This window comes from Cebidichthys violaceus, unplaced genomic scaffold (assembly GCF_023349555.1).
Source record: "Cebidichthys violaceus isolate CVI_PGR_0920_01 unplaced genomic scaffold, fCebVio1.0.p SCAF_10, whole genome shotgun sequence".
Classification (NCBI taxonomy): Eukaryota; Metazoa; Chordata; class Actinopteri; order Perciformes; family Stichaeidae; genus Cebidichthys; species Cebidichthys violaceus.
The window spans coordinates 14,878,123-14,902,797 of record NW_027176263.1 but is presented as its reverse complement, the minus strand read 5'-3'; the positions used below and the strand labels follow the sequence as shown (position 1 = coordinate 14,902,797).

At 42.5% G+C, this 24,675-nt stretch overlaps 1 protein-coding gene across 1 annotated transcript; it reads left to right on the top strand.

Moving 5' to 3' along the window:
• The first annotated feature begins 6,254 nt into the window (after window positions 1-6,254).
• rims1a (regulating synaptic membrane exocytosis 1a) lies at window positions 6,255-23,964 on the top strand. Its single transcript, XM_068727087.1, has 13 exons — window positions 6,255-6,701; window positions 8,398-8,454; window positions 8,737-8,802; window positions 11,982-12,091; window positions 13,027-13,145; window positions 14,846-15,006; window positions 15,168-15,382; window positions 16,967-16,999; window positions 18,237-18,405; window positions 19,328-19,440; window positions 19,624-19,725; window positions 19,889-20,028; window positions 21,201-23,964. Exons 1-13 carry the CDS (start codon window positions 6,586-6,588, stop codon window positions 21,417-21,419), a joined length of 1,620 nt encoding a protein of 539 aa, XP_068583188.1. The 5' UTR covers window positions 6,255-6,585; the 3' UTR covers window positions 21,420-23,964.
• Window positions 23,965-24,675: the final 711 nt, after the last annotated feature.

Here is a 24,675-nt window from a genome sequence, read left to right as displayed (position 1 = left end):
GGATATTTTAAGAGACACACGCACAAATCTTTTAAGCTGTTAAGCTTTAAAAAAAAAATTAAAAAAGTTTGTAAATTTACCCTTCATGGTCACAGTGATTGCAATTAATTCCAACAGTGACAAGTTAATGCTAGCATAATCCACTTCTTTAGCTCCAAATGGGCCTTTTCTTTTGCCAAATATAGCACACATTTTACTCAAATTAGGCGGTTGGCATGGCCTGAAGTCTAACAATGGATAATGAAGGACCTACTGTATATCAGCCTTGTGGGAAGATATTGAGACACTTGTAAGAGGTAAAAGCCACATGGTGGAGGGAGAGAGGACGAGTGAGAGAGTTTGTTGGAAGCCAGTAAACAGAGTCCATCTACTAATGAAATGTCTGTCTGATGCAGAACACTCAGTGCTGCCAGCTCTGCTTTTACTGGCCCGAGCCAAACGAGGCCCGCCAAGAGTCTCCTGCAATACCGCCTGACCGCTAACCTGACACAAGCCTTCCTTCCTTCCTTCCTTCCTTCCTTTCTGTCTTTCAGGAGTCTGGATGACGAGCTTCCTCACACACGCCGCTCACGCTCTCCGACCCGCCACTACGACACCGCCAGGGGGCGCCACCAGGAGGAGGAGTACCTGGACGACAGGTGAGAGCACCTGCTTGTACATAATTAGACTATTGATGTCATCAGAGTTGCTTGGTTGGCAAAAAGAAATTCTCTGACTGTATGTTTTTTTTTTGGTTTGGGTGACATCGACTGCTTATTTGTGTGCGCAGTTGGAATGAGATAGCAGAGTTTTGTGCAAAATCTGTGTGTCTGTTTTATTCTGTTTTGACACGTAAGTGTAAACGCGATCATGAGATTTTCTAAAATTTCACTTTTCTGTTCATCGTTATCGTTTCCTGATTATTTATTTTTTTCCGCCCTTTCTCTCGCTGAATTTCTCTTTTTCATGCCGGTTGTCTTTGGGCCTGGAACCACGTTTGGTTCTCTCTGTTGATTTTTATATTGTATAAAGTGACTTAAGGGGAGTGTTTTCATTTCTGAGTGTGGTGTGTGTCGTGTGTATGGCGATCAGCCACAGCTCCTCTTTCCTATTCACCCTCTTCTCCTTCTGCTCTTCTGTTTGTTTTTTTTCTGTTTGTTTTTTTGACTGTTGTTCATTTCCTAATGTGTCATCCATACCCATGGTAACCACAGTGAGGTCATCATGATCCACCAGTCAATGCGAGGCAAAAGTGCTGAGTGCCTCCACACCAGGTAAACCCGGCCAATCACGACACGTTGTTTTCATTTTGGGTTTCGGGTTCAGTTGTAGTCGTATGTGCGTAGTGGTTTTCATGTCCGATTTTGTCTCTCCGTGCATCGTGAGAAATTATCCGGCTGAAATCGAGGCTCTTTAACTTTGTCGTAAAAGTAACACAAGTGTGTCTAAACAGCTACATAATGTTTCACAATGTAATGCAAAAAAGTAAGTCACTTAAAAAAAACACACACACACACACACACAAGTAAAAGTAAAATTGTTAACCGGACTTAAAAGATAAGGCCGCCGATAGTCTATAGTTTAGTTATAGTCAACAATTCCCATAAAAAACAAATGACCAACAATTAATTTTCTATCTCTCAATACTCTTCCACTTCTCTACTCTGTCTGTGGCTCTCTGCCCCTAGTCCATTTGTTTCTACTGATGATGTAAATATCTAAAAACAATTTTATAAGTAAATGATACATTTATAAATCAAAAAAAAGAAAAAAGAAAAGCAAACAACTTAGAACGGGGCATTGTAGTTTTTGGCAAACATTACTCAAAACAGGAGGAAAAAAGGGCATTTGTCAGGGGACTATTTTCAGCTGCGGATTAATACACATTCGGTGCTGTAGTGAGCATTTGTGGCACCAGGACGGTGTACGTGGGATCGAGGCACATACAAGGATGCATTCAATGTCGGTTTTGGTCTTTTCATGCATTTTGTTGACAGTAAGAAAAGATATAGACTATTGATCACTATGACGTGACGATGACTTCCCTCCATCATTTTTGGGTAATGTGGCAATGTGGACAGCCAGGAAAGTAGCATGTGTTGGAAGCATAATTGTTTTTTTATGGTAGGAAAAATGAAACAACAGGTAGATCAGACTGAGGAAAGGGAGCCAAAGAGCTGGTTGTTTAGTTGCACTGCTGACTCAGATCCACAAGAGGACACTACAGGACCATGCTTGCATCATTCCATCATTCCTACAAGCTTGTCTCTCTGCAGCTATTGTCTCTGCACTCCGCTACCATGCAATACAGTTTGACGTGTCAAGACTTTGACTGTCATTTAATATGTGCTCATCACATGTACTGGAGTCACCCTCCACACGGGTCTTATATTGCTATTTGAGCACAACGAGGTAAGTCACACACTTATTAAGAACGCGTCTCGGAGGATTCTCCTTGTACAGGTAGAAGCCTGGTAACATCGCGCTGCTCTGTTACACGCGGATGTGTTTGAGGGAGGAGGGTGTTTTGAAGCGTGTCAGTAGAGATGAGAGCCGGCTTTTGACGCTTGTATGCCTGCCATGCAGTGTTGTAGTTCTACTCGCTTACACTGCAAAAATAAAACCCTACAAGCTTAGCCAGTGATTTTGCGAGGAATGCACTGTTTAGAAACACATCAGACTACAAATCACAAGTCCCAAAACCACGGAACTTGCTTTTTTTTTTTTTTAGTACAAGTAACTGTTTTGATGTAAAAAATGTAAGCTGATGAGCGAGACATATCTTCAAATAAGCTTGATTACATACGACATCAAATAAAATCACTGGATAAGTTGGCACCTTTTTAGACCTATATAAAACTTTCTGTTTCTGTTGTGCACAACAATCCCACAGACTTGTTTTTTTTTTTCTCCTCTTTCACCCATTCCTCCCATTTTCCTACTTCTGTCTTGCTGCATGCATGCTAACATCAGGAGATCTACTAGGCACAATAACACACTGCCACCTAAGATGCCCCTTTTGTTCAACGGCACCCACAAACATACAAACAGGTAAGTCCACAGGTAAGGGTTCAGTGTGCTTCAAACCAACAGCGTGTCTTACTCTGTAGTCCTATTTACATTTTTTTCTTGGAAGAGGAGACACTACAGGCAAAAATACATAATTCATTTTGGAGATTTTGGGCTATTTTCAGACTAGTGGACAGACGACATCCAACATACCCGTTTATTTTTTTCCGTAGATTTCTTTTATATTCACCAAAAGTTAGTATTAGATAATGCCTCATTTGCATATATATATAAACATTAAATTCCAGAAAACGTGTGACAGAAAAACAGATTTAGTTTTTATGGCTTTAACAGTATTTTCTGATTTATGGACTGATACAAAGAAATATCCCAAATTCCCTCGGTAAAAATCTTTGACTCTTTCATGTCAACAAGACCTATAGACATTGAACAATCTCCTCATTGGCACTGAAAATAGAAACAGGTTTTTCCTGGATAATGTACCGACGCTATAGGTTCAATTATTTCAACACAATTTCTGAGAAACCATGTTTACTTTGTCCGTCTGGCATAGCAGACTATAGATACTACAATACCCATGTGCCTTGGCAGCCATTGCTTTGAGAAGATCCAGTCTGATTGACGAATCAGAGTTGCAGCAAGTTCAACACACTTTGTCGTTGGATTTGGGAACAAACACTGCTCTATATTTGTGGAGTTCATCTAAAACTTATCAAAAGCGCGATGATAGATTTAAACAGCCTTATACATTGGACTTTTTTTAATCAAAGAACCACATATCTTCTAACACAGGTGTTCGTCTTCTCTACTATTAATCCAACCGGGAGAGTTTCGTTCCCATCCAAGCTGTGGAAGTGCTACCACTATGAGTCTCCTTAAAACTGTCTATGGAGAAAACAAATGCAACTTTTACTTCGCAAAATTGGGTCTTCCAAAAAAAGTCTGCCATCATAGCCTCTTCTTGGCCACATTACACTGCCTCTCCAATTCCCTTTTCCAAGAATTATGTGTTTCTGCGGTCCTTTGTAGTCTTGACACAGTGAAACGGGGATAACTGCGCACACTTTCGTACTCTCAAAGGAAGAATGAAGGATTTCAAAGAACACCTTTACACCTAGCCAATTTCCTGTTTTAGAAAGTAGCAAAAATTGTCCGCTTTCCAATGTTGGGAAAAGGTCTTTCAGATATTGTTAGACGATTCGACAAGCACTTTGTTTGAAGCATACTGAGGCCTTTATGCATTTCGTGGTGCCAGTGTGATTTTTTTTCTCAACCTGTTGAGAGGCACATAATCCTTTTATTGTAGCAAAAGTTGATAATCTCCAATATTAGCGCTAGGATATCTACAGAACTCGTCAGACTTCCTTTTGTGTGAGTATCTTCTACAGCGGCAGGAGCTTCACGGATTCCTTTCCAATCTGAGCTTTCTTTTGTTTCGTTTGCAAATGCATGCTGTTTTTGAAATTGTCATCTTGTGACTAGTTCCTCGCTGCCTGCATGCCGAAAGATAAGCTCTGTCACGGGATCGCACGTGGTCGTGGCAACGCGCAGCTCCATCACAACACACCGCGTCGTAATGTTCACAGATGAGGTGACCGTTAGGTAAGACACACACGCATACATGCGCACAGATTTGAATTAACGGTTTAACGTATGAGCATCGGCAGTGCCGGGTTGGGAGAAAAAGTGCGGAGAGCATTCCATCCTTTGCAATCAAAAAACACAGGTTTCCACTCAACCTTATCTCCATGACAACCAAGACAACTTGCAGACACTCCGCATCCATACGCCAGCCAGTCCTAGTTTAGTTCTCAGTCTAGCATTATGATTTTGGGAATCTAACATGGACTTTCCTTTGAAACATTTTTTTTTTTCTGTTTGTCCATTGTTTTCTCTCTCCGTGTTTGTGTCTGTCCTCTCCTCCTGTCTCCTCCTCCTCCTCCTCCTCCATTGGATTGGCATGTTATGCTGTGGTGCCTCTAGTGATCTGCAGCCTTCTCTGGACAGGGTTAGGAGCGCTAGCGCCAACTGTCTGACTCCAGACAATCACGCCCCCTCACCAGAGACTGAAAGGTACCAGCCTCTGTCCCCGCCCGACCCCCCTAAACCCTCCTGTAGTGCTCCAGCAATCTCTTCTCCTCTACCTTTCCTGGTCTTTGTAGTTCTTTGCCCTCTGAATGGTCCTAGCTGAAGATTAAGCCTACCCCATCCTCACTCTAACCAAGACCCCTTCGCTGTACACCACTCTATTATTCCAATCTGCTGTTTCGCCCTGCAGCCCTCATGTTTCGCCACAATCCTCAAGCTGTCTTTGAAGGTGCAACAATTTTCTAAAACTGACATGGGTAGATCTATCGGCAAGGATCATTAGTAATCCTTGCATTTGTTGAATTGCTCAACTGCAGAAATATTTTGCCAAATTTCAGATCATTCATTCAGATCACCATCGAGACGCCTTTGTTGACCCATCAAAGATCGGCACCCTAGCAACAGAATCAGTGCACCTCTTCTTGCACACCTTACCTAATCACTGTATCTAAAGATAAACTCACCCTGCTTAGTTTCTCACAGTCCCGACTCGAGTGGAATCAACCCTTCAACCGCTCATGCAACTAATTTGCTAGCTTTAGTTCTTAATAATAGCTAATCCTGCTTGATCCAGGGATTTCTGCTGCCAGGGCTGCTTTCTTGCTTAACCATACCCAGAATATAATCAAAATACCTTCTGGGATATGTTTGAATGTATTCAAGTGTATTTTGTTAGGATACTCACATGCTATATGTACGTTGAAAGAGTTGTGGGTACCTGTAATGATTCATCCTGTCCACACTTGGCCTTGACTTGTCAACTGCCTAGTGTGACGGCAGTGTAAAAGATAAGGGTCAAAATACTCAGTACTCCTTCCATTCATCTTCATCCTGGAAGTCGCATGCAGGTTTATTGTTGGTATTTTGTTGGCAACAAATCTACAAATGACTAGAAGGGGAGACCTCCGCCAAGGCAAAATGTAAAAGATTATTAGTGTATCAGTCCCGTGGTTTGGATCCGCTCCAAAATGTAATGAGTTCTTCCTTGGTCCATGCTACACCCTTCCGCCAGGTTTCGTGAAAATCGGGCCGGCAGTTTTCCCCTAATCCCACTGACAAACAAACAAAGTGAAATTATGACCTCCTTGGCGGAGGTAAGGAGTAGGGCACTCAGGGAGCGCAGACCAATGCCAGTGCCATGCGCGTTCTCATAATGTTAATGAAAGGGGAAAATAATTTGTGTATCCGCCCCGTGATTGGTTTGCACTCTGGGTCCTCTGGGTTTAATGGGTCCCTCCTTGGAGCCACACTACACCCTTCTGTTTCATGAAAATTGGGCCAGTAGCTTTTAAGTAATCCCGCTGACAAACAGACAAACAAACTGCACCGATATAACCTCCTTGGCACAGCTAAAAAAAAAAACATTATAGTATGTCAGGTGTTCTGTTGCCCCCCCCCCAAGTTGCCAAAAAATATGTGCACCCATTAACAACCAATAATGGAATAGCGTGGCTTTCTGATTTTGTAGCGGTTTGCTGATTTGGTCATATGGGTGATATATTTTGTATGTGTACACATAGAAAATCTTTATCCCATTCCCTGCCCCGGAGACGTCCGGCAAGTCCCAGGATTCTTATCCAACATGCGTCCCCTGAAGATGACAGGTACCCTTTTGTGGACCCCGCCCAGCCGCTTCCTCTTAGAGCTTGACTAATGCCTTAAAATCTGATGCCACTATTAACCAAACCTCTAAAGTGTTTTGTTGAATTATGATAAAAGGAGAAGTTTTTTTTTTTTGGGGGGGGGGTTACTAGGCAAATCACCAACCAGTATGTCACCAATCCCCAAGTTTTTGTCCCCCTAGTATTGTATGGGTTCAGTTGGGTCTTATTGGGTTCAGGCAGATGTCAAGCTCTACCGCATTTTCGCAGCTAGCTCTAATCTCTTTGCTTAGTTGTGATATCTCTGATTAGCTGGTAGTGAATTTGCCACCTAAGCTATTCCAACTCTTTCTACTCTGGTAAATGTGAGTGACTTTATCTTGCATCATAAAGAACAAGCTTAAACTGACTTATTTTAGCCAAATTTAGTACAACAGGAAAGTGTCTGATTATAAAATGTTCATATGCCTCTTAAGAAACAGTTCAACATCTTTAGAAAATACACTTATTCACTTACTTGCTGACTATTAGATGAGAAGATCCACACCATACTCATATTTGTCCTCTTGAATATGATGGTACAGCCAAGAGAAGGTTAGCTTAGCTTAGCATAAAGACTCGTAACTGGGGTAATCAACTAGCTTGGCTCTGCCAAAAGGGACGAATTATAAAGACGAGACATAATTGGAACATACCCACAGCTGTTTTGCCCCTATTTCATATCTTTATGCTATGCTACGCTAGTATCTCTTGGCTTTAGCTTCATATTTAACAACGATTTGAGTGTGGTATCAATCTTCTCCTCTAACTCTCGACAAAAAAGCCGGATAATCGTATATATCCCTAAATGGTTTGAACTTGCTCACACCATAAATTGTTATTTTCTTTAAACTAGTAATAGCAGCAATTGCAACTGCAGGGTTTCACTTTATTTATTTTTTACAAAACCAAGATAAAATCACAAGCTATTCCTGACTTTTTTTCAATTTAGCCTTCTATCGCTTTGCCTTCATTTCTGGTCTGTGGTTAATAAGCTGGACACAGTGAGAGTGAGAACATGACATACAATGTAGAACTTGTCGACATGAAAGCCTGAGTGCCCATGTATAGGCCTATAGACAAGTTCTACTTTGTTGTGGACTGTGTCACTCACATTGTGTAAAGGGTTGCTTGTATGGTTTTTCAGTTTGTGGGTGTTTGTCTCTCTGGTTTGTAATTTGTTGCAGAATTGTAGCGATAGTTTTTTTCGTCCCTGGTTGTGGTTGTTGGTGCCGACGTTTTTGTTCTGTGGCTTTTCCTATCCTTCCTTCGCGTTTTTCAGTCAGCCGGTTTATTTTCTTCTGAACTTAGTAGTTTGTACTGGTTTCGTTGTGAAACCCAGCCTCGTTTAGTTCGCTTCCCTGCAGTCTTTCCGATGTGCGCTTCTCGTTCTGGGAATCGCCATCTGCAGCTTCTGTGTGCTTGCCTTGTCCTACGAAGTCTGTCATTTTCACAAGGCAAAGTGCTCAGCAATGACTTTGAATTCATGATGTCCATAAATTCATACCAGAAGTGTGACAGTGTGACTGTGTGTGTGTGTGTGTGTGTGTGTGTGTGTGTGTGTGTGTGTGTGTGTGTGTGTGTGTGTGTGTGTGTGTGTGTGTGTGTGTGTGTGGTGGTGCATGTATCATCCTTGTCATCTTCATGTCCATGAATGGAGAATGTGGATGCTACTGCCTTCTCAAGAGAATTTAATTCACCTCAGTACAAAGAAGAGGTACACACACACACACACACACACACACACACAGATGATGCATGAGTGTGTGACACCCCTTATTCATATCACAATCACACCATTCATCACAGCATGCCCCCTATTTCCTGTTTTCCGGATCGTAAAGGTATAAAGCCGATGACAAACCCCTGACAGAGTTAGACTGCTCTAAATCTAAATGATGTCTCCTCCGTCGTGCTCTCTTCCATCCTCTCATCCATCCATCCATATTTTTGATTTCTTTTGTGTATTGTCCCCTTTGACTCATCCACCGTTCTCCAGGCAGCCTCGGACCCTGGAGACACCCGAGTGTCACGCTCTTGGCAGGAAGCTCCGAGACAGCGGCAGGTAAGGCATGTACTGCAGGCTCAGCACATGTCAAACAGTAGTGTATGAGTTCAACCACGGGACCTTGGGGTTACACCACCGGCTTCAACATAGAAGGCTTTTGCTGGTAGCTTTTCCCACTCACCAGTTTGAAAAGAAGCCATCTTTTCTTACCATTACAGCGGGGTGTGGGGACATTCCCCTTAGTCCTGTGTATTACAGGACAAAGCTGTAATACACAAAGACGTTCCATAGGGCAAAGCCAAAAGAGATGGACAAAAGCCTTCCCAGAAACAGATATTGACTTTGGCATACTTTTATTGGTGCCAATTTGCCAAAATGTAAACAAATATAGGCCAAATAAAACCCACTCAAAAGAGAATACCATCTATCCGTCTCCCAAAATGAATTTCGAATTTTCTGTTGTCATATTAGTTCTCAAATAGCTCTATATGTTGATGTTGGCTTATTTACATCCATCAGAATTTTTTTTTTATTTTTTAGCTTGGTTTGGGTTAGTGTAAGAATATCAGGGTAAGTCAATCACAGGCGGAGTGGGTAGCGTGCATCGCCTTCGCCATAGCAGGATTTGTATTATCTCACCCTGGGCTGTAATTATGAAAAATAACCCACATGAACGAGATGAAATCACTGACCAACACATGTCAACACCCCACCTCTCCAACAGACACAAATCCAGCCTGAATGGGGATTGAGATTAAAGCAGGAATTCATAGACACACAATAAATCTTGGACCTCGTTTGATGGTTGAAAGGTGAACATTTATTGGTATTTAATTGGCAAATGGTGTTAAATATAATGTTGAATACGTTTATGTAGCTTGAGGCATTAAGGTCATATTTAGTTCATGCCCAGATAAATTCCAACAAATTCCGGTCATTAGTGTTGTGACTATCTTAAATTTCTCTACAGCCACGGTTTTCTAGCAACCAGAAGTGGGTGGAGCTAAGTGCTTCTGAACGCTGAATAAGAGATGTGTAGGCGCCTAAAACGGTTTCAATTAACTGTGAAAGGTTTAAAGTTCTAAGACGAAAACAGGGACAACTCCCAGACAAGGCAACACCGTGGCAGCAACCTGTCAATCACAAGGTAGCCCCGCCTTAAAGCATAGTCTGCTTTATGGTCTGTTTGACTCTAAATGAATCATAATGTACTAAATGAACATCATGCTGTATTGAAGAAGACTGTAAACTAGAGATTGAGACCATAAACTCATGTTTACAATGTTTACTGAGGGAATAAATCAAGAGAGAAGTAGAGTCATTTTAGACTAGACTTCTATACAACCAGAGGAGGTCTTTTTGTCGCAAACTTAAGTATTGGGCAAATAAAAAATTTGACTTGGTGGAAGTTTTATATAAAAATAACTATTAGAATTCATCTTGTGGTGGACCTTGTACAAAAAGTGATGGTTATCCATCCAATAGTTTCACTTGAATGTCACATGATTTGGATGACCTTTATATTTATTTGTATTCTTTTGCTTCTTCTTTTTTTTTTCTCTCCATTTTCCTCGACCCCATCTTTCGTCCCGTTTTTTTCGTTCCTGCATGCTGCTGCTTCCACACTGTGTTGCGGGGGCTTTGGGTTTGTATGGCACACTGTGTGTGTGTGTGTGTGTGTGTGTGTGTGTGTGTGTGTGTGTGTGTGTGTGTGTGTGTGTGTGTGTGTGTACCAGAATCAAGCCCACCTCCATCTTAAGGGGCTCCAGAGGAAAGAAGGCCCCACTGCGGCCCCTTGGTAAGGGGATTCCCCTAGAACGAGTGGCCCCCAGTCGATAGGTAGTGTGGTGCAGAGGGGCGGGGCTGCTCTCTCACTCCCTCGTGTGTTTTACGTGTTTTGTGTTTGTGTGTGTTTCTGTGACCCGTCTTTGCCGCATCGCAGCCCTCGCAGCTGCCGTTGTGTGTTTGTGTGTTTGGTGTGTATGTGTTGTCAAGACTGTGTGTACGCTCGAAGTGTCGAGTTAAGTTTATTTTGTTAAGTGTAAAACGGCAGTAAAATGGACATTTTTTAATGGAAATTTGTTCCAATGGAACTGTTGATGTATCTGTGTAAAAATAAAGAAATAATATCCATATTTTTAGGCAGTGGTGTTAGTATTACTTATACATTTTTATTTGTACTCTTGTTTTTAATCTCATGTTGTAATTAACTTTTTCTATTTTAGTAAAAAAATATATATATTTACCTCACTCTTATTGCTACTTTTATTTTTGCACTGGTGTCACTTAATAATTATGACTATTGCTCATATATTTTTTTATATTTTAATTCTATTGTTTTTGTTATTCTTCTGTTGTAATCTTTGATCAAACTCTGGCACAAGAAGGGAATAATAAAGTTTATTAAATAAATGATCTTATTTCATTTAATACTTAATGGAATAATCAAAGTATTATGACTATTGTCATAAGAATATGCAATGGATTTGATTGGCATCGTGCCAAAAGACATGGAGTTGACAAAGTAGTTCAGGGTGAAATAGGGAACGGGTTTCCTGAACCTGGTCTCGGGTCTGTCGTGAGAATGGATTACAAATGAATGGGTGTCTGCAGACGTGGTGGGATTTGTGCTTAACGGCTTTCACCTTCTCTGTGTTCTTCCACTGTCTTAACCTTTATTTGCTGCTCTTCCTGCGACAGGATCCCTCACCAACGAGCTTCACTTTGTGAATTTGCTACAGATTTTTCACTAAACTATTGTTGCTGTTCTTTCATTTCGACGCCGTATATATATATTTTTTTCCTATAGCCACATTCTGTCGCTTCATTTAAAAAAATAAATTTAAAAAAAGCAACTATTTGGTGCACGTTTTAAGAAAAGATACGTGGGATGACAGCTGGTTCCATTGGTGGTTGTTCTGCTCAGTTTTTTGTGTTTCTCACGTGAATTTCAACCACTTTTAATGTTGAAAATGATGCTGATCTGAATAGGATCAACTCCAGAAATGTGAACTCCATCCAGCGAGTGCCAACCGGAGCTGCAGTGTCACAAACAGATTGACTTTAATTTAATTTTCTCTCTTTTTTTTTTTTTTCATCCCCCATATTTTTCATCCTTGCTTTTGTTATTTCTTCTTCCCCACCCCTCCCTCCCTCCCTCCCTCCCTCCCTCTCTCTCTCTCTCTCTTTCTCTCCCACCCTTTGTCTGCCTCACTATCACCACCATCCCGTGTCAGGGGCTACCTCCAAGGTGGTGCGTCTCTTTCCTCCTCAGTGACGTCCTCCTCCGCCCGCAGAGTGAGGCAACTCCCACAGCTTCCCCCCAAGAGCAGCACTGTAGAACAAGGTAACGGATGTCTGTTGGTTTCGTGTGTTAAACTGAAGCATTCGGGGGGGGGGGGATTTCTTCATCACCTTGTACAGCGTTGACTGTAGCGGACTGATGCAGTGAAATTCAGACAACATTATTATCACATGCCCACATCTTCAGAACATGCTGTATAAAAATGTCCTTGGTTTAAAGGGAGAGTTTGGATGTTTGTTTAATAGTCAGTGTATTAAATCTGTTTAAGTGTGCGCCATATTTAGAATATTTTCTCCACTTTAGATGCCCACAAACAGCCCTTTTCAGAAGGGGAACCTAAGCCGTTGTATCCATCTATGCTCTCTTCAAAGCCGCTAGGCTCCATTGACAAAAAACAGTCATTTCACCTCTGCCTCGACAGGTTAGTTTGCTCGTGTGACTTTGGTGAATTTGAAACCAAACCTCAAACACTGAAGTCATCTACTGTAGCAATACACCGACTATTGATAAGTACCTCTTACAACCCCGCTTTAAAACATCCAAACTATCCCTTTAAGGAATCCTTTCTGGTGTTTGAAACAGGCCAGCTGAAAGTCAGCGGGGCATTTTCTCCATCGCTCTCTATGATGTATGGATGTGTTGAGGGAAACAGGAAGGGAAACCAGTCATAGTTTCAGGAGGGTTATGTGCTGGACACTTTTTTTTGGGGGGGGGAGGGCGCTGTTACTTTCTGGCGCATCTCCTGGTTGCCTGGCAACCATCGCAGTGGCGACAAGACTCCGGGGGAAGTCGCTGCTCTCTGCCAAGTTGTTTAACTGTTGCTTCTATTTACTGAAATATTACACTTGCTGTTTGAGCTGAAGATGAATTAACACAGCGGTAGCGTTTACGTTCTGCAAATAGGGTCAACTTGCAGTGCGGTGTCTGATTTAAGTGGGAGTTTGTGTGTGTGTGTGTGTGTGTGTGTGTGTGTGTAGCCCTGGTAGCAGAGGAGTGCGTTCGTCAGCTCCAGATGAGGGTCCATTCCAACCGGGCGTCAGCTGCCGCCACCTCCAGCCAACAGGACCTGGACCGAGCCCTCAAGAACAAAAGGGAGGTGGGCCACAACCGTTATTTATTTCATATTTTTTTTTGGCGGTGGGGTGGGGGGGGGGGGGTGTTTGGGGGCTTCATTCAGTCTCACTTTGAACTCGGCGGGAGAACGGAGAAGGACAATAAGGGTTCCAGCCAGAGAGCATGTGCCATAATGATGCTGAAGTGCATAGCAGTGAATTGCATTTAATTTCCCCAATATTTGAGTAATACTCTGCATGTAAGACTGATTAGTAGGATTCATATTACAATAAGCGGTAATGAGGCTACTTTTAAAGGCACCCTTTTAAATACTTTAAATACTTATTTGCACAGCTTGATATACCCCGATGTCTCCTTCAGGCCTTCTTTCACAACAGACCTTTTGTCTTGGCTTTGCAGGAAAGTCACAGGTATAATCGATGTCACGATAAGCCAGTTTTTTTTTTTGGCTTCAAAAGGTTCCATACTGAGTGAAATGACCCGGAAGTGGCAGTCATGATAAGAGCTGCTCAAATTTTCCAAAGGCAAAGATGCTTCAATGATTCCCAGGGGTCGCAAACTTGTCACTTTTCGGCGTGAAAAGCGTAATTTTTAAATTTGTGTGATTTGTTTGTTTCCCTCCTGGGCCTTTCGTCCCGTCTGTTTTTTTTGCTGGCCTCAGAGGCAGGTTGTGTCCTCCGCATCGCTCTTTGATGACTCCTCGTGATGTTTTCCATCAAGGAAATGTGGTTAAGAAAAGTCATAAAAGGACGTCATTTCTCAGCACAAAAAAAAGCACAGGTGTTATGATTTGATTTTTCCAGATCACTTTTTCTCACAGTGGAGAAGTTATACCTTTATCATTCCGATTGGTTGATGGAGTTTTGTGACCATGTGTAAGGGCTACGTAAAACTGAGCAGGGCACAAATATTTGCCCGAATAAGTGAAAACGGGACATTAAGACTTAACCAGTTATTAAGCATTAAAATATCAATTTAATTTTTGTCATGGAAATTGGAAATACGGCCTCACACAGTTGGTCTGAATTAGAAAACAGTTGGCCTGTTTCCACATCTGTTAAATATGTGGCTCGTTCAGCTGCTAAATACTCAACAATGGTCACCAGCTAGCTGCTATCAGTGTGTATCACAGTTCTTAACGGTTAAGTAAACAGAACAATGACCTGACAGTACATGCTCTTCAGTGTCTAGTGCTACCGTCTACTAGCAACGTATCCTCACACAGCGGCTCTTATGATCTCCTACGAGAAGTTACTCCTCATTTTTTGTGCATTTCCCTATGAAAACTTGCAGCACAGGTCCATTTTCACTTGTTACATTCATACGGTCTTTTCAAAAATATACTTTATTCATATGATTTGGGAAAAGGTCGTGAAATACTTTTTGAAATAGATCGTCATTTGGCTTAAAAAAAATCTATATGCTTAAATAAAAGTAAGCAAGTAACGTGAGGAATAAATCAACATGGACTTCTCCTTTAACGTGGGGAACAAACTACGGTCTCCTGGCTGAAAGATTGCAGTTTGCTGGACCCATCCATCGCCTCGTGTGATTTTAGGCTACACAAAAATAAATTGAATAGAATTGAATTCAGCGGTCTTTATACTTCCTCGTTCAAGATTACGTGGATAACATACGGAAAAAAATCACTTTGGCATATCTATGAACCATGAACGCTGGATGACACCAGCCTGTTGCGATGTGCCTTTTTTCCCCCCGCAGCTCTACAAGGACCAGAGGCGGAGCAGCGAGAACGTCTCCCACAAGTCCTCGGACAGCGATGTCAGCGACGTGTCAGCCATCTCTCGAACCAGCAGTGCCTCTCGCATCAGTAGCACCAGCTACATGTCCATCCAGTCGGAGAGACCCCGGGGACGCTTCAGGTACACACACACACACACACACACACACACACACACACACACACACACACAAACTGCCTCTCTTCGCTTTTGTTGTTTTGTGTGTATTATTCACGGATACTTTTCGGTGTATTAAGTCACATAAAACGAACTCGAGCTTTGGTTTGACGAGCGATGATCAGCAGGGCCATGCGCGCGACGGGCCGCCACATGATGAAGAGCACCAGCGTGAGCGGCGAGATCTACGGCATGGAGCATGCGGACGGCAGCCAATCGGACACGGCGCTCGGGAGCCTGGGGAGCGGCATCAAGAAGCGGCGCTCGAGCCTCAGCCAGCGCGTCGTCGCCATCCTGCCGTCCAGACGCAGCCGGAGCACCTCGCAACTCAGCCAGACGGGTCAGCGAAACACCAACTAGACACCTTACTGAAGGCCCCTTTTAACAGCATCGCTGGGGTGTGACGTTTCATCACAGAATCATCAATGCAATCATTTTAAGAGATTAGTGTAATTACTGTAAATAGATAATACTGTCGCCAAGAAGATTGCCATTTCATTCATATTGCGCGGCGATTTATGCTTTGCTTTTGGAAGATGATAGACAAACTAAAAGGCAAATATGAAATGTTCATCAGTAAAGCTGAAGCAGTACATTTAGCTTGAAAGCTTTTTTTCTTAACTCAATGAATGTAGATTGTTTTCACATGATTACGGCATCGTCATGTTTTTTTTTTTAGGAAAATGAGACGATTAGAGGGGATAGTTGTGACTGACAGCTACAGTGTCTTTTTTTTCATACTTCCTCTGCGGGGAGCCAAATCAGATTTATTTTTTATTTTTTTTGTACACGTAGTGTCTTTAAAGAGTAACAAGGCTGGAAAAGCAGGGTTTCACTGCTTTCTCTGGTGGGAGGTTTCACTTAACCACACTAGTATCTCATAGTGTCTGGTGACGGTGGTGAACTCAAAGGTTTCCCCGTGGAGTTTTGACAACACACAGAATGTGTTTGGGGGCAAATGTAAAATGTAAATAAAGTATGCATTGCCCACGTTTAATTTTTTTTTAAATAAACTACATTAAGGGTTGAGGCTATTTTGAATAAATTGCACTGTATGTACATTGCACATCCTAGTTAAAACACTCAATTGCATCACAGTTTAGTGAAGTTATCTCCTCTTGGCACAGAAACCAATATTTGAACATGTCTGCCAGTTCTGTTTGGTAAAAATTATTATTAATAGACTTAGATTTATATCTTATCTTTACGTAGTTATCTTTTAAGTGGGCCCTTGGGTCATGAACATAAACCAGTATTTGGTGAATTATTGCCAGTTTTAACTTATTTACAGATTTATATTGTGCACTGTATGAGAATTTAAAATAATTTCATTAAATTAAATTAAGAGCAGCAGATACAGAAATATTTTATGCACACCAGTAAACTTGTAATGTCAAAATGTTAAATTGTTTCTTAGTTAAATATTTCTTTTATGGCACAATTGGGGGTTTTCTGGTCTAAAAATACAGATTTTCTTGCAGTCTGACCATTTGAAAATGACTCCTTCACTACTGTTTTTGCGCCGTGACTCCTCACATTCTTCTGTATGTGGCCCATAATTAAAATAAGTTTGGCCAAACTTGCTCTAGATGTTTAATGTCAGACCCCGATTACAGTTGCAGCTACTGTTTCGTTGTCGAGGACAAAGGCAGTAAAGCTCCCTTGAGTCTCAGAGAGACGACGCCGTCAAATGTGAACGCGCTCAAAGAGCTGGTTTGGATAAACAGATGCATCATGGGTGCATATTTTTAAAACGTCAAAACAGAAACAAACTCACACACTGTGAATAGAGACTTCACTAGGTCAATGACGCTGGAACACATTTCCATCTTTTACCAGTGTAGCCAGTGTTACTGCTGTTTATGATGATGTTGTTCTTTATTGGCTTTGTTGTTGTTGTTGTTGTTGTTGTGTGTTATTGCAGAGGCGGCGGGTAAGGCGGTGGACAGACAGAAAGGTAAAGCAATAGTTGGGCTGAAAGACAGACAGACAGACAGACAGACAGATAGTTTGAAAGGAGGACAATCAGACACTTACTTCAGGTGATACTTCTCAGGATTTATAGGTCAGAAATGTGCATTGTTGGTAAATAATAAACCAAGCATGGTATTATATTATATAGCAGGATTAAATACATGTATGTAGCAGCTGTTAAATGGAACTCCTCTGATGTTTTTCTTTAAAGAGTTAAATAATGAAGCATCACAATGCACTCTAACAAAGTTTTGAAGAGACACAGATGCAGATAAAATAGAGCAAAGACAGGCAGACAGACAGACAGACAGACAGACAGAGGACAGACAGACAGACAGAGGACAGACAGACAGACAGACAGACAGAGGACAGACAGACAGAGAACAGACAGACAGACAGACAGACAGAGGACAGACAGACAGACAGAGAACAGACAGACAGACAGACAGACAGACAGACAGACAGACAGACAGACAGACAGAGGCAGAGAGGGAGCGTTGTAGAATAGCTCTGGTAGTTCCCAGCCCCTTCCTGAACTCTGTCTCCGGCACGCTCCCTTACTCCACCCTCTTCTGTCCCCACCGAGTTCAGTTCTTCGAGAAAGCCTGGCCTGAACCAAAAAATGTTGTCTCAACAGTCTAATTGTTATGTGTTAACACACACATGCAGAAACTAAATCTGAAAACCCCGGTATTTGTTTTGGGTGGACTGAAAGTACGTCAGGCTTTAAAAAGATCTGAACTCTCCCTTTAAGTCCAGATGTGCATTTGATTTCCTCGACCTTCTGAGTTTTTAACCTTCACATCCCTGCTAAGCATTCTAGTTTTGGGTGGAGTGACTAAGCCATGTTTTCTTCCTGCAGTGACCTCATCACCTAAAAAACAATCGATATTACTTCCTATTTTCCAAAAATTAAATTGTCTACAGCATTTTGTAGCATCCTAAAGACTCCTATCTATTTATCTTGTAACAGAAATTCTGTCTTGCGATGTTGGTGAGGTCACCATGGGATATTGATTTGCACGGGGTGGCCTGCGTAGTGATGAACCTCATCCTGAGTTACCACCCTTGACTTGATGCAAAAAAAGAAGTATTAACGTCCTAATTTTCTCATATTCCGTACAAATCCCCAGTGCACATGAGACGCCTGATAACTGAGCCTCGGTTAGAAAAAGAATGGCTTGTGCAAAGTTGTTTAACGGCCTCTTGTTCTGCTACAGAAGCACCAGCAGGGAAGAAGGTGGGTAAGGGCGGCGGCGGCAGCAGCATCCAGAGGAGCGTGGAGACGGGCATGGCGGTGGAGTACCCGCGGGGAGGGTCGGCCATGAACCGGCAGGCCAGCAGAGAGTCCACCGATGGCAGCATGAACAGCTACAGCTCTGAGGGGAAGTACGTACGGAGAAACATAGACCTACCTGTAGTTGGCGTTATGATGGGGGGGGGCAATGGCTATTCTAATAAATGTGTCTTTATTTACTTTTACCGTAAATGTGTCGCCCAATAGTGTTAGTCTAAAAGCTTGTTAGCCACTTTGGTCCAGACTGAAATATCTGAACAACTATTGGATGGATTGCCATGATATTCAGTTCATTCCCATCGGGATGAATTGTAACAACTGGGGGCGATCCTCTGATGTTTTTTGTTCATCCACTTCTTTTGGTTTATTGCTAAATACCTGCAAAACAAATGGCATCCCATCAGCCTCAGCTCTACGTGGCGTTTACTGCTAATTCGCAAATGTTAGCATGCTAAAATGCTAAACTTAGATGATGAACACGGTAGATATAACACCTGCTTAACATCAGCGTGTTGGCATCGCATTGGCATTTAGCTCAAAGCAGCCTTGCGGAGATGCATGCATAGCTGTAGATACAATTCTGTATTGATCAATCCGGCTCTCTACACAGGCCAGGTAACGGGCCAAACCTACGCCGAACACATAAGCTCCACTTGAAGCGTCTATTTTACACTTTGCGTCTATTTTAATGCCGTTTTACGTGTGTAACGTGCCTGAATGCATCACAAGCAGACACACACTGCACCATAACCACACTTCCCAACAATTACTTGCAGGTATCTTCTTCTGGGGCAAATTTGCGATTCATGATTTTGGGCTATTCAAAGTAAATTGAATTGAATTGTTTGAGTTGCTCAATCGAAAACCCAGTTTTTTTTACATATTGTTGCTAATATTAAAAAGCACTTGATAGAGACACATTTTTCCGAACGTATTATTGTACCTTTAATTACATCTTATGGTGTTTTGAGCTTATGAATTATTGAATCATTTGTGTGTGTGTGTGTGTGTCAGTCTGATCTTCTCAGGTATGCGGTTGGGCGCCGACAGTCAATTCAGTGACTTCCTGGACGGTTTAGGCCCCGGTCAGCTGGTTGGCCGGCAAACACTGGCCACGCCTGCCATGGGTGAGTGATGGCTCCGTCTGAAACCACTGCACATTCCATACCCAGAACGTTCTACATTTGTAGAGCAAAAATGAATGAACTACAGATATAAGGTTCTATGTTACACATACAACTGAATCTCCACCATACTGTATATACTGTGTATGTGCTGATTTAAAAACATATGTCTCCTATGCAAAACAGGTGATGTTCAGATCGGTTTGATGGATAAGAAAGGTCAGCTGGAGGTGGAGGTGATCAGGGCTCGAGGCCTTACTCCCAAACCAGGCTCCAAATCCCTCCCAGGTAACACACACACACACACACACACACACACACCCACACAAACCTTAAACAAGATGCTTAAACACAGGCACAACCCTGTCAAAGCTTCTCCCTCCATTCTTCTATCTGCACTCCCTCTTTTCTCCCTTTTCCCTCGCTCTAAACCCCGTCCCCACTCCCCCAGCTCCCTACGTCAAGGTGTACCTGCTGGATAATGGAACTTGTAAAGCCAAAAAGAAAACCAAGATTGCACGAAAGACCCTGGAGCCACTCTACCAGCAGCACCTGCTCTTCGAGGAGAGTCCCCAGGGCAAGGTGCTTCAGGTAATCTTCTGCGCGTGTCTTCACTTTAATCTCAAAAAAGACTGAACGACCAGCCATTGCTCTGTTTGTAATGAGAATGCCCATAGAAAGATTTAAATCAAAACTTATTTTGATTAACTGCATGAAGTAAAGAAAGCTTTTAAGTCATGGTTTAACAGATCATAGTAGTGTAATTGTCTCTATGCCAGAGCTGTAGACTTAAGACTTTCGACTTGAATAAACTAAACCGCTGTGAGAAGCAAATTTAAAGGAGCAGTGTGAAGAATGTAGTGCCATCTAGTGGTGAGGTTGCAGATTGCAACTTACTGAATGCCCCTTTCACTCACCCCTCCGTTTCCAAGCGTGTTGAAGAACTACGGTGGCCTCAAGGTAATGTAAAAACGTGAAAGGCTCTCTCTAGAGTCAGTGTTCGGTTTGTCCGCTCTGGGCTACTGTAGAAACGTGGCAGTGCAACATGGCCGACTGTGAATGAAGGGCTCATTCTAAGCTAACGAAAACACAAAAACCATAACGATTCTTAGTTTGAGGTGATTATACACTAATGAAAACAAAATTATGAATGTGATATTCCATATCTGACTATTATTCCCCCTTAATCTTACACACCGGTCCTTTAACACAGCTTTGAAAGGAAAACAACTGAAACTGGCTCTCAGTTTGCTCATGAAGACTTGTTTGGATTTTCACTCAAGAAGTTGTGACTTAACTCAGATTCATTTTAATAACTTGCCATATCTTGAATTATTTAGGACTTGACTTTGACGTTGCAAAAACAACTTGTCAAGTAGAAGTAAAAGCAGTCGTCCAAATAACTACTTGAGTAAGAGTACGAAATGATTTACTGACAAAACACTTGAGTAGCAGGTAAGAAGTAAAGTTGTTGTCTTGAACAACTTTTGATATGACTTGAGACTTTACTTGAACTTGTCTCAAAGACTTCAGATTTGTCATTCCCCAGCTCAATGCTTTGCAGACTAAACAAACTAAAACTAAAAAAGTTGAACCAGGATTATACCCGAATTTAACTGGATTCAGACCAGAATTAAACTAGAGTTAAAACTGAATGAAACCAGGGATAAGCTGTTGGTAATATGAAGTTAAAAGTGGAATTCAAGTTTTGAGCGAAACTGGGTTTAAATAGCCTTACTCGTCTCTTCTCTTCACTCCTCTAGGTGATAGTATGGGGCGACTACGGACGATTGGACCACAAATGCTTCATGGGCGTAGCACAGATCTTATTGGAGGAGCTGGACCTCTCAAGCACGGTGATTGGCTGGTACAAACTGTTTCCGCCGTCCTCATTGGTGGACCCTACGTTAGCTCCGCTCACGCGGCTGGCGTCTCAGACGTCACTGGACAGCTCAGGACCGCCACCGGGCGTTCGGTCCTAGTGACCGAGTGGCGACCGCAACCCCACCCCCCCTTCCCCTTTCAATATCCCTTAAATGACAAAATAATGGACCACAGCTACTGGACCGGGACTGAGCAGAGGGTGAGAACGACGGGAACCTCGGTCAACCAATGAAAAAGCCAGACGGAGCAACAGGGAACTAGAGAGAGAAGGAGTGTGTGAAAGAGAGAGAGAGAGAGAGAGAGAGAGAGAGGGAGAGACAGAGACAGACAGAACTAGCCAATCAAAGCCTAGCTGGAGTCCGACAATCACGTCTCACACCTTCCCTCTTTCCTCGTCCGTATGCCTCTTTGTTTTTTCGAAGCTGTGCTTTCTTTGTTTCTCTCCTCTGCAGCTGCAGCAGTGGAGGATCCTGTCCGACATTCTTCACCTCTTGCTGATGTTTTTGTCTTTTCTTTTCTCCTTCCTTTCTGGTGCAGCCCCGATCAGAGATAGGGATGCGCCGATCCCACTTTTTCACCCCCCCTCCTCCCGATACCGATAGCGATACCGATAGCGATACCTGGGCTTTAGATATCGGATGATACCGAGTACCCATCCGCTACCAGTGTTTAATTAATAAGCTGTATGTATCACTTTTTAATGCAGCAACAAAATTGATCAAAACTTAGACAGGAATTAAAATTCCAGAACGTAATGTTTAGCATATAAACATAGAACAAAATTGAATAAATCTGCCCCTTTGTCACAGATATCCGATCCAGCTATTTGAGTCAGTATCGGCCCGATATCGGTAGGGGTCAGAGTCCCCCCGAACAAAATGGAGTCCTCCACCCCCTAGCCCTCCAGCCAATCAGAGTAGAGCTTGCTGCTAGGCCACGGGGATGAGTGGTGTAAACAATGCACCGGAGCTAGCAAGTAGCGAACCGAGGCGGCTTCACTCAGCCGTGCCGTCAAGTGGATTGGTGGCCATTGTCTCTGCCGGCGTTACCATGGTGACGCCGCAAATGAGCACGAAGAGGCAGCGGTTTGGCAAGGTTTGGGTCAGCTCTTTAGCACAAGGAAAGCTCAACTCCTTTATTCGGACGGAGTAATTGACAATTTTCTTTTTTCATTTTGAATATTTTTTTTTCTGTCTTTGTTTAGAGTTCAGAATGGTACCACGAGGCGTAGACCCCCTCTGTGTACGTATGTGTTTCAAGCGATGGTGCACTATTTGCCCGAAACACCCTTTGCCCAACCCCCACCCCCCCAGGAGGGAGCAGCAGCATGACTCGGGGGACGCCCCGCCCCCAAGCCCACCACCCCCCCCGGCCCCGAGCCGCATGCATGTTTCTTTCATTCTGTTTGCTTTCTTTTTCTTTTGTTTTCTACTGTTTTTTCTTCTTTTTTTGTAAAATAAAAAGACGAGACAAATGAACGAACGATTCTAAAAAAAAATAATAATAAAAGAAAACAGGAAAAAAAAAAAAGGACTAGACCGTGTGTGTGTTAGTTCCACATACTTTTAGGCCAGCTTGTATGTTGCATGTTCTTGTACAGTTTGCTCGTACTGAATATGAATACAAACCGAGAAAAGCTAAGCCATCCCCGCCCCCCCCCCCCCCCCCGACAGGAGCGAACCATATAGATAGAGGGGGGGGAAGGGGGGGTTCAAACTCCGCCCAGGCCACGCCTTCCACTCTGGGTCTAAATATCCTTGTTAGGAAGTCTCCGGAACAAAAAAAAAATTCTCTTTTTGTTTTCAGTTGTTTCTTTGAACCCTTTTGAGAAACAGTGCTGTCCTGTAGTACTGAGCTTACTGGAGCCCCCTGGCGTATCTTTGAGGGTGTCGGTATCTAAACCGTAGTTTAATTAAGACAGTCGGGGCTAGAGACAGAGATAGAGAATGTGTGTATAACAGGTAAATGTATATGAAGTATAATTATGAGTTTGACAGAAGTTATAAAGATATAGATATATGAATATAAAGAGTGTATCTGAGCGTACACCCGTCACACACACTGTACACCCTGTACATACAAACCGGAACGAGCGGCTTGAACTTGAGTTATGAACAAACGGAACATCGCTGACACACAAACATTCCTGGTCTCGTCGAGGGAATTTGCGTCCTGTGGATGTGCTCGAGCCGCTGAGCGGCACCGAGCCACAAGGGGGCGCTTAACAGGCCTTTTTTTTTTTTTTTTTGTCCCAGTTGCAGAAAAAACAAGCTAACTAATTGGAACAAACTTTTCTTCTCTTTAAATCCCCCTCCTCCTGTTTATCACTATCGGTTTGGACTGGACTTCTAAAGCCAACGAGAAATGTGATTTTTGCGGACATATTTTGCGGATGTTTCTGTTGAAAAACCCTCGGCGGTGTGGCCGGCCGCCCTTTCCTTTGTCAGTATTACTCCAGGAATACTGATTGTTTACAGCCCATGGCTCCCCGCCCACTCCCAAACCACGATTTTAGACGAAAGACTAAAGTATTCACTGCAACAGTTCTTGTTTGTACAACAGATGTGGCTCTACCGATGTGTATGTTTTATATTCAAGAGTTCATTTTTATTATTTACAAATAAAAGACTGTGTGGAAGATGATCATGGCTTTTTTCGGAACGGAGTGGTCACAAATTATTGTGAAGAAGGTAACGTGTCTATTTGATTGTGACACTATTTTTTCAGTGGTGCATATACACAGAGAACGCTGGAAGAATTCAAGATAAACCTATTTCCCATTGCAGTGCCTTGCAAAAGTATTCACCCCCTTTGGTGGTTTTTCCTATTGTGTTGCTTTACAACCTGGAATTAAAATGGATTTTTATTTGGATTTTATGTAAAAACCTACACTAAAAGGTGAAGAGAAATGAAAACTTTTTTTTTTCTTCAAAAATGTCTAGAAAATAAAAAAATTAAAACTTGTACGTGGATATTATGTTTTCACCCCCTTTGCCATGAAGTCCCTAAATATGATCTGGTGCCACCGGTTAACTTCAGAAGTCACTATTGGCACTAGTGGCACATGATCTAACGGAGCACCATTACATCCATTACTACAAAATGGACAGAATATACCGCCACAACAAACCTGGAAAGCTCCACAGTATCTGTCCATAGGACCACTTTAAGCTGCACACTTCACAGAGCTTCATGGAAGAATGGTCAGGAAAAAAAAGCCATATGCTTATAAAAAAAACTAAAAGGCAATGGTTTCCTTCAGTCCACTCAGTGTTAGTCCTCTCTTAGATTGCACACAGGTGGACCGTATTTTACTAATTATGTGATCTGAAGGTGATTGGAAGCACCAGGTCT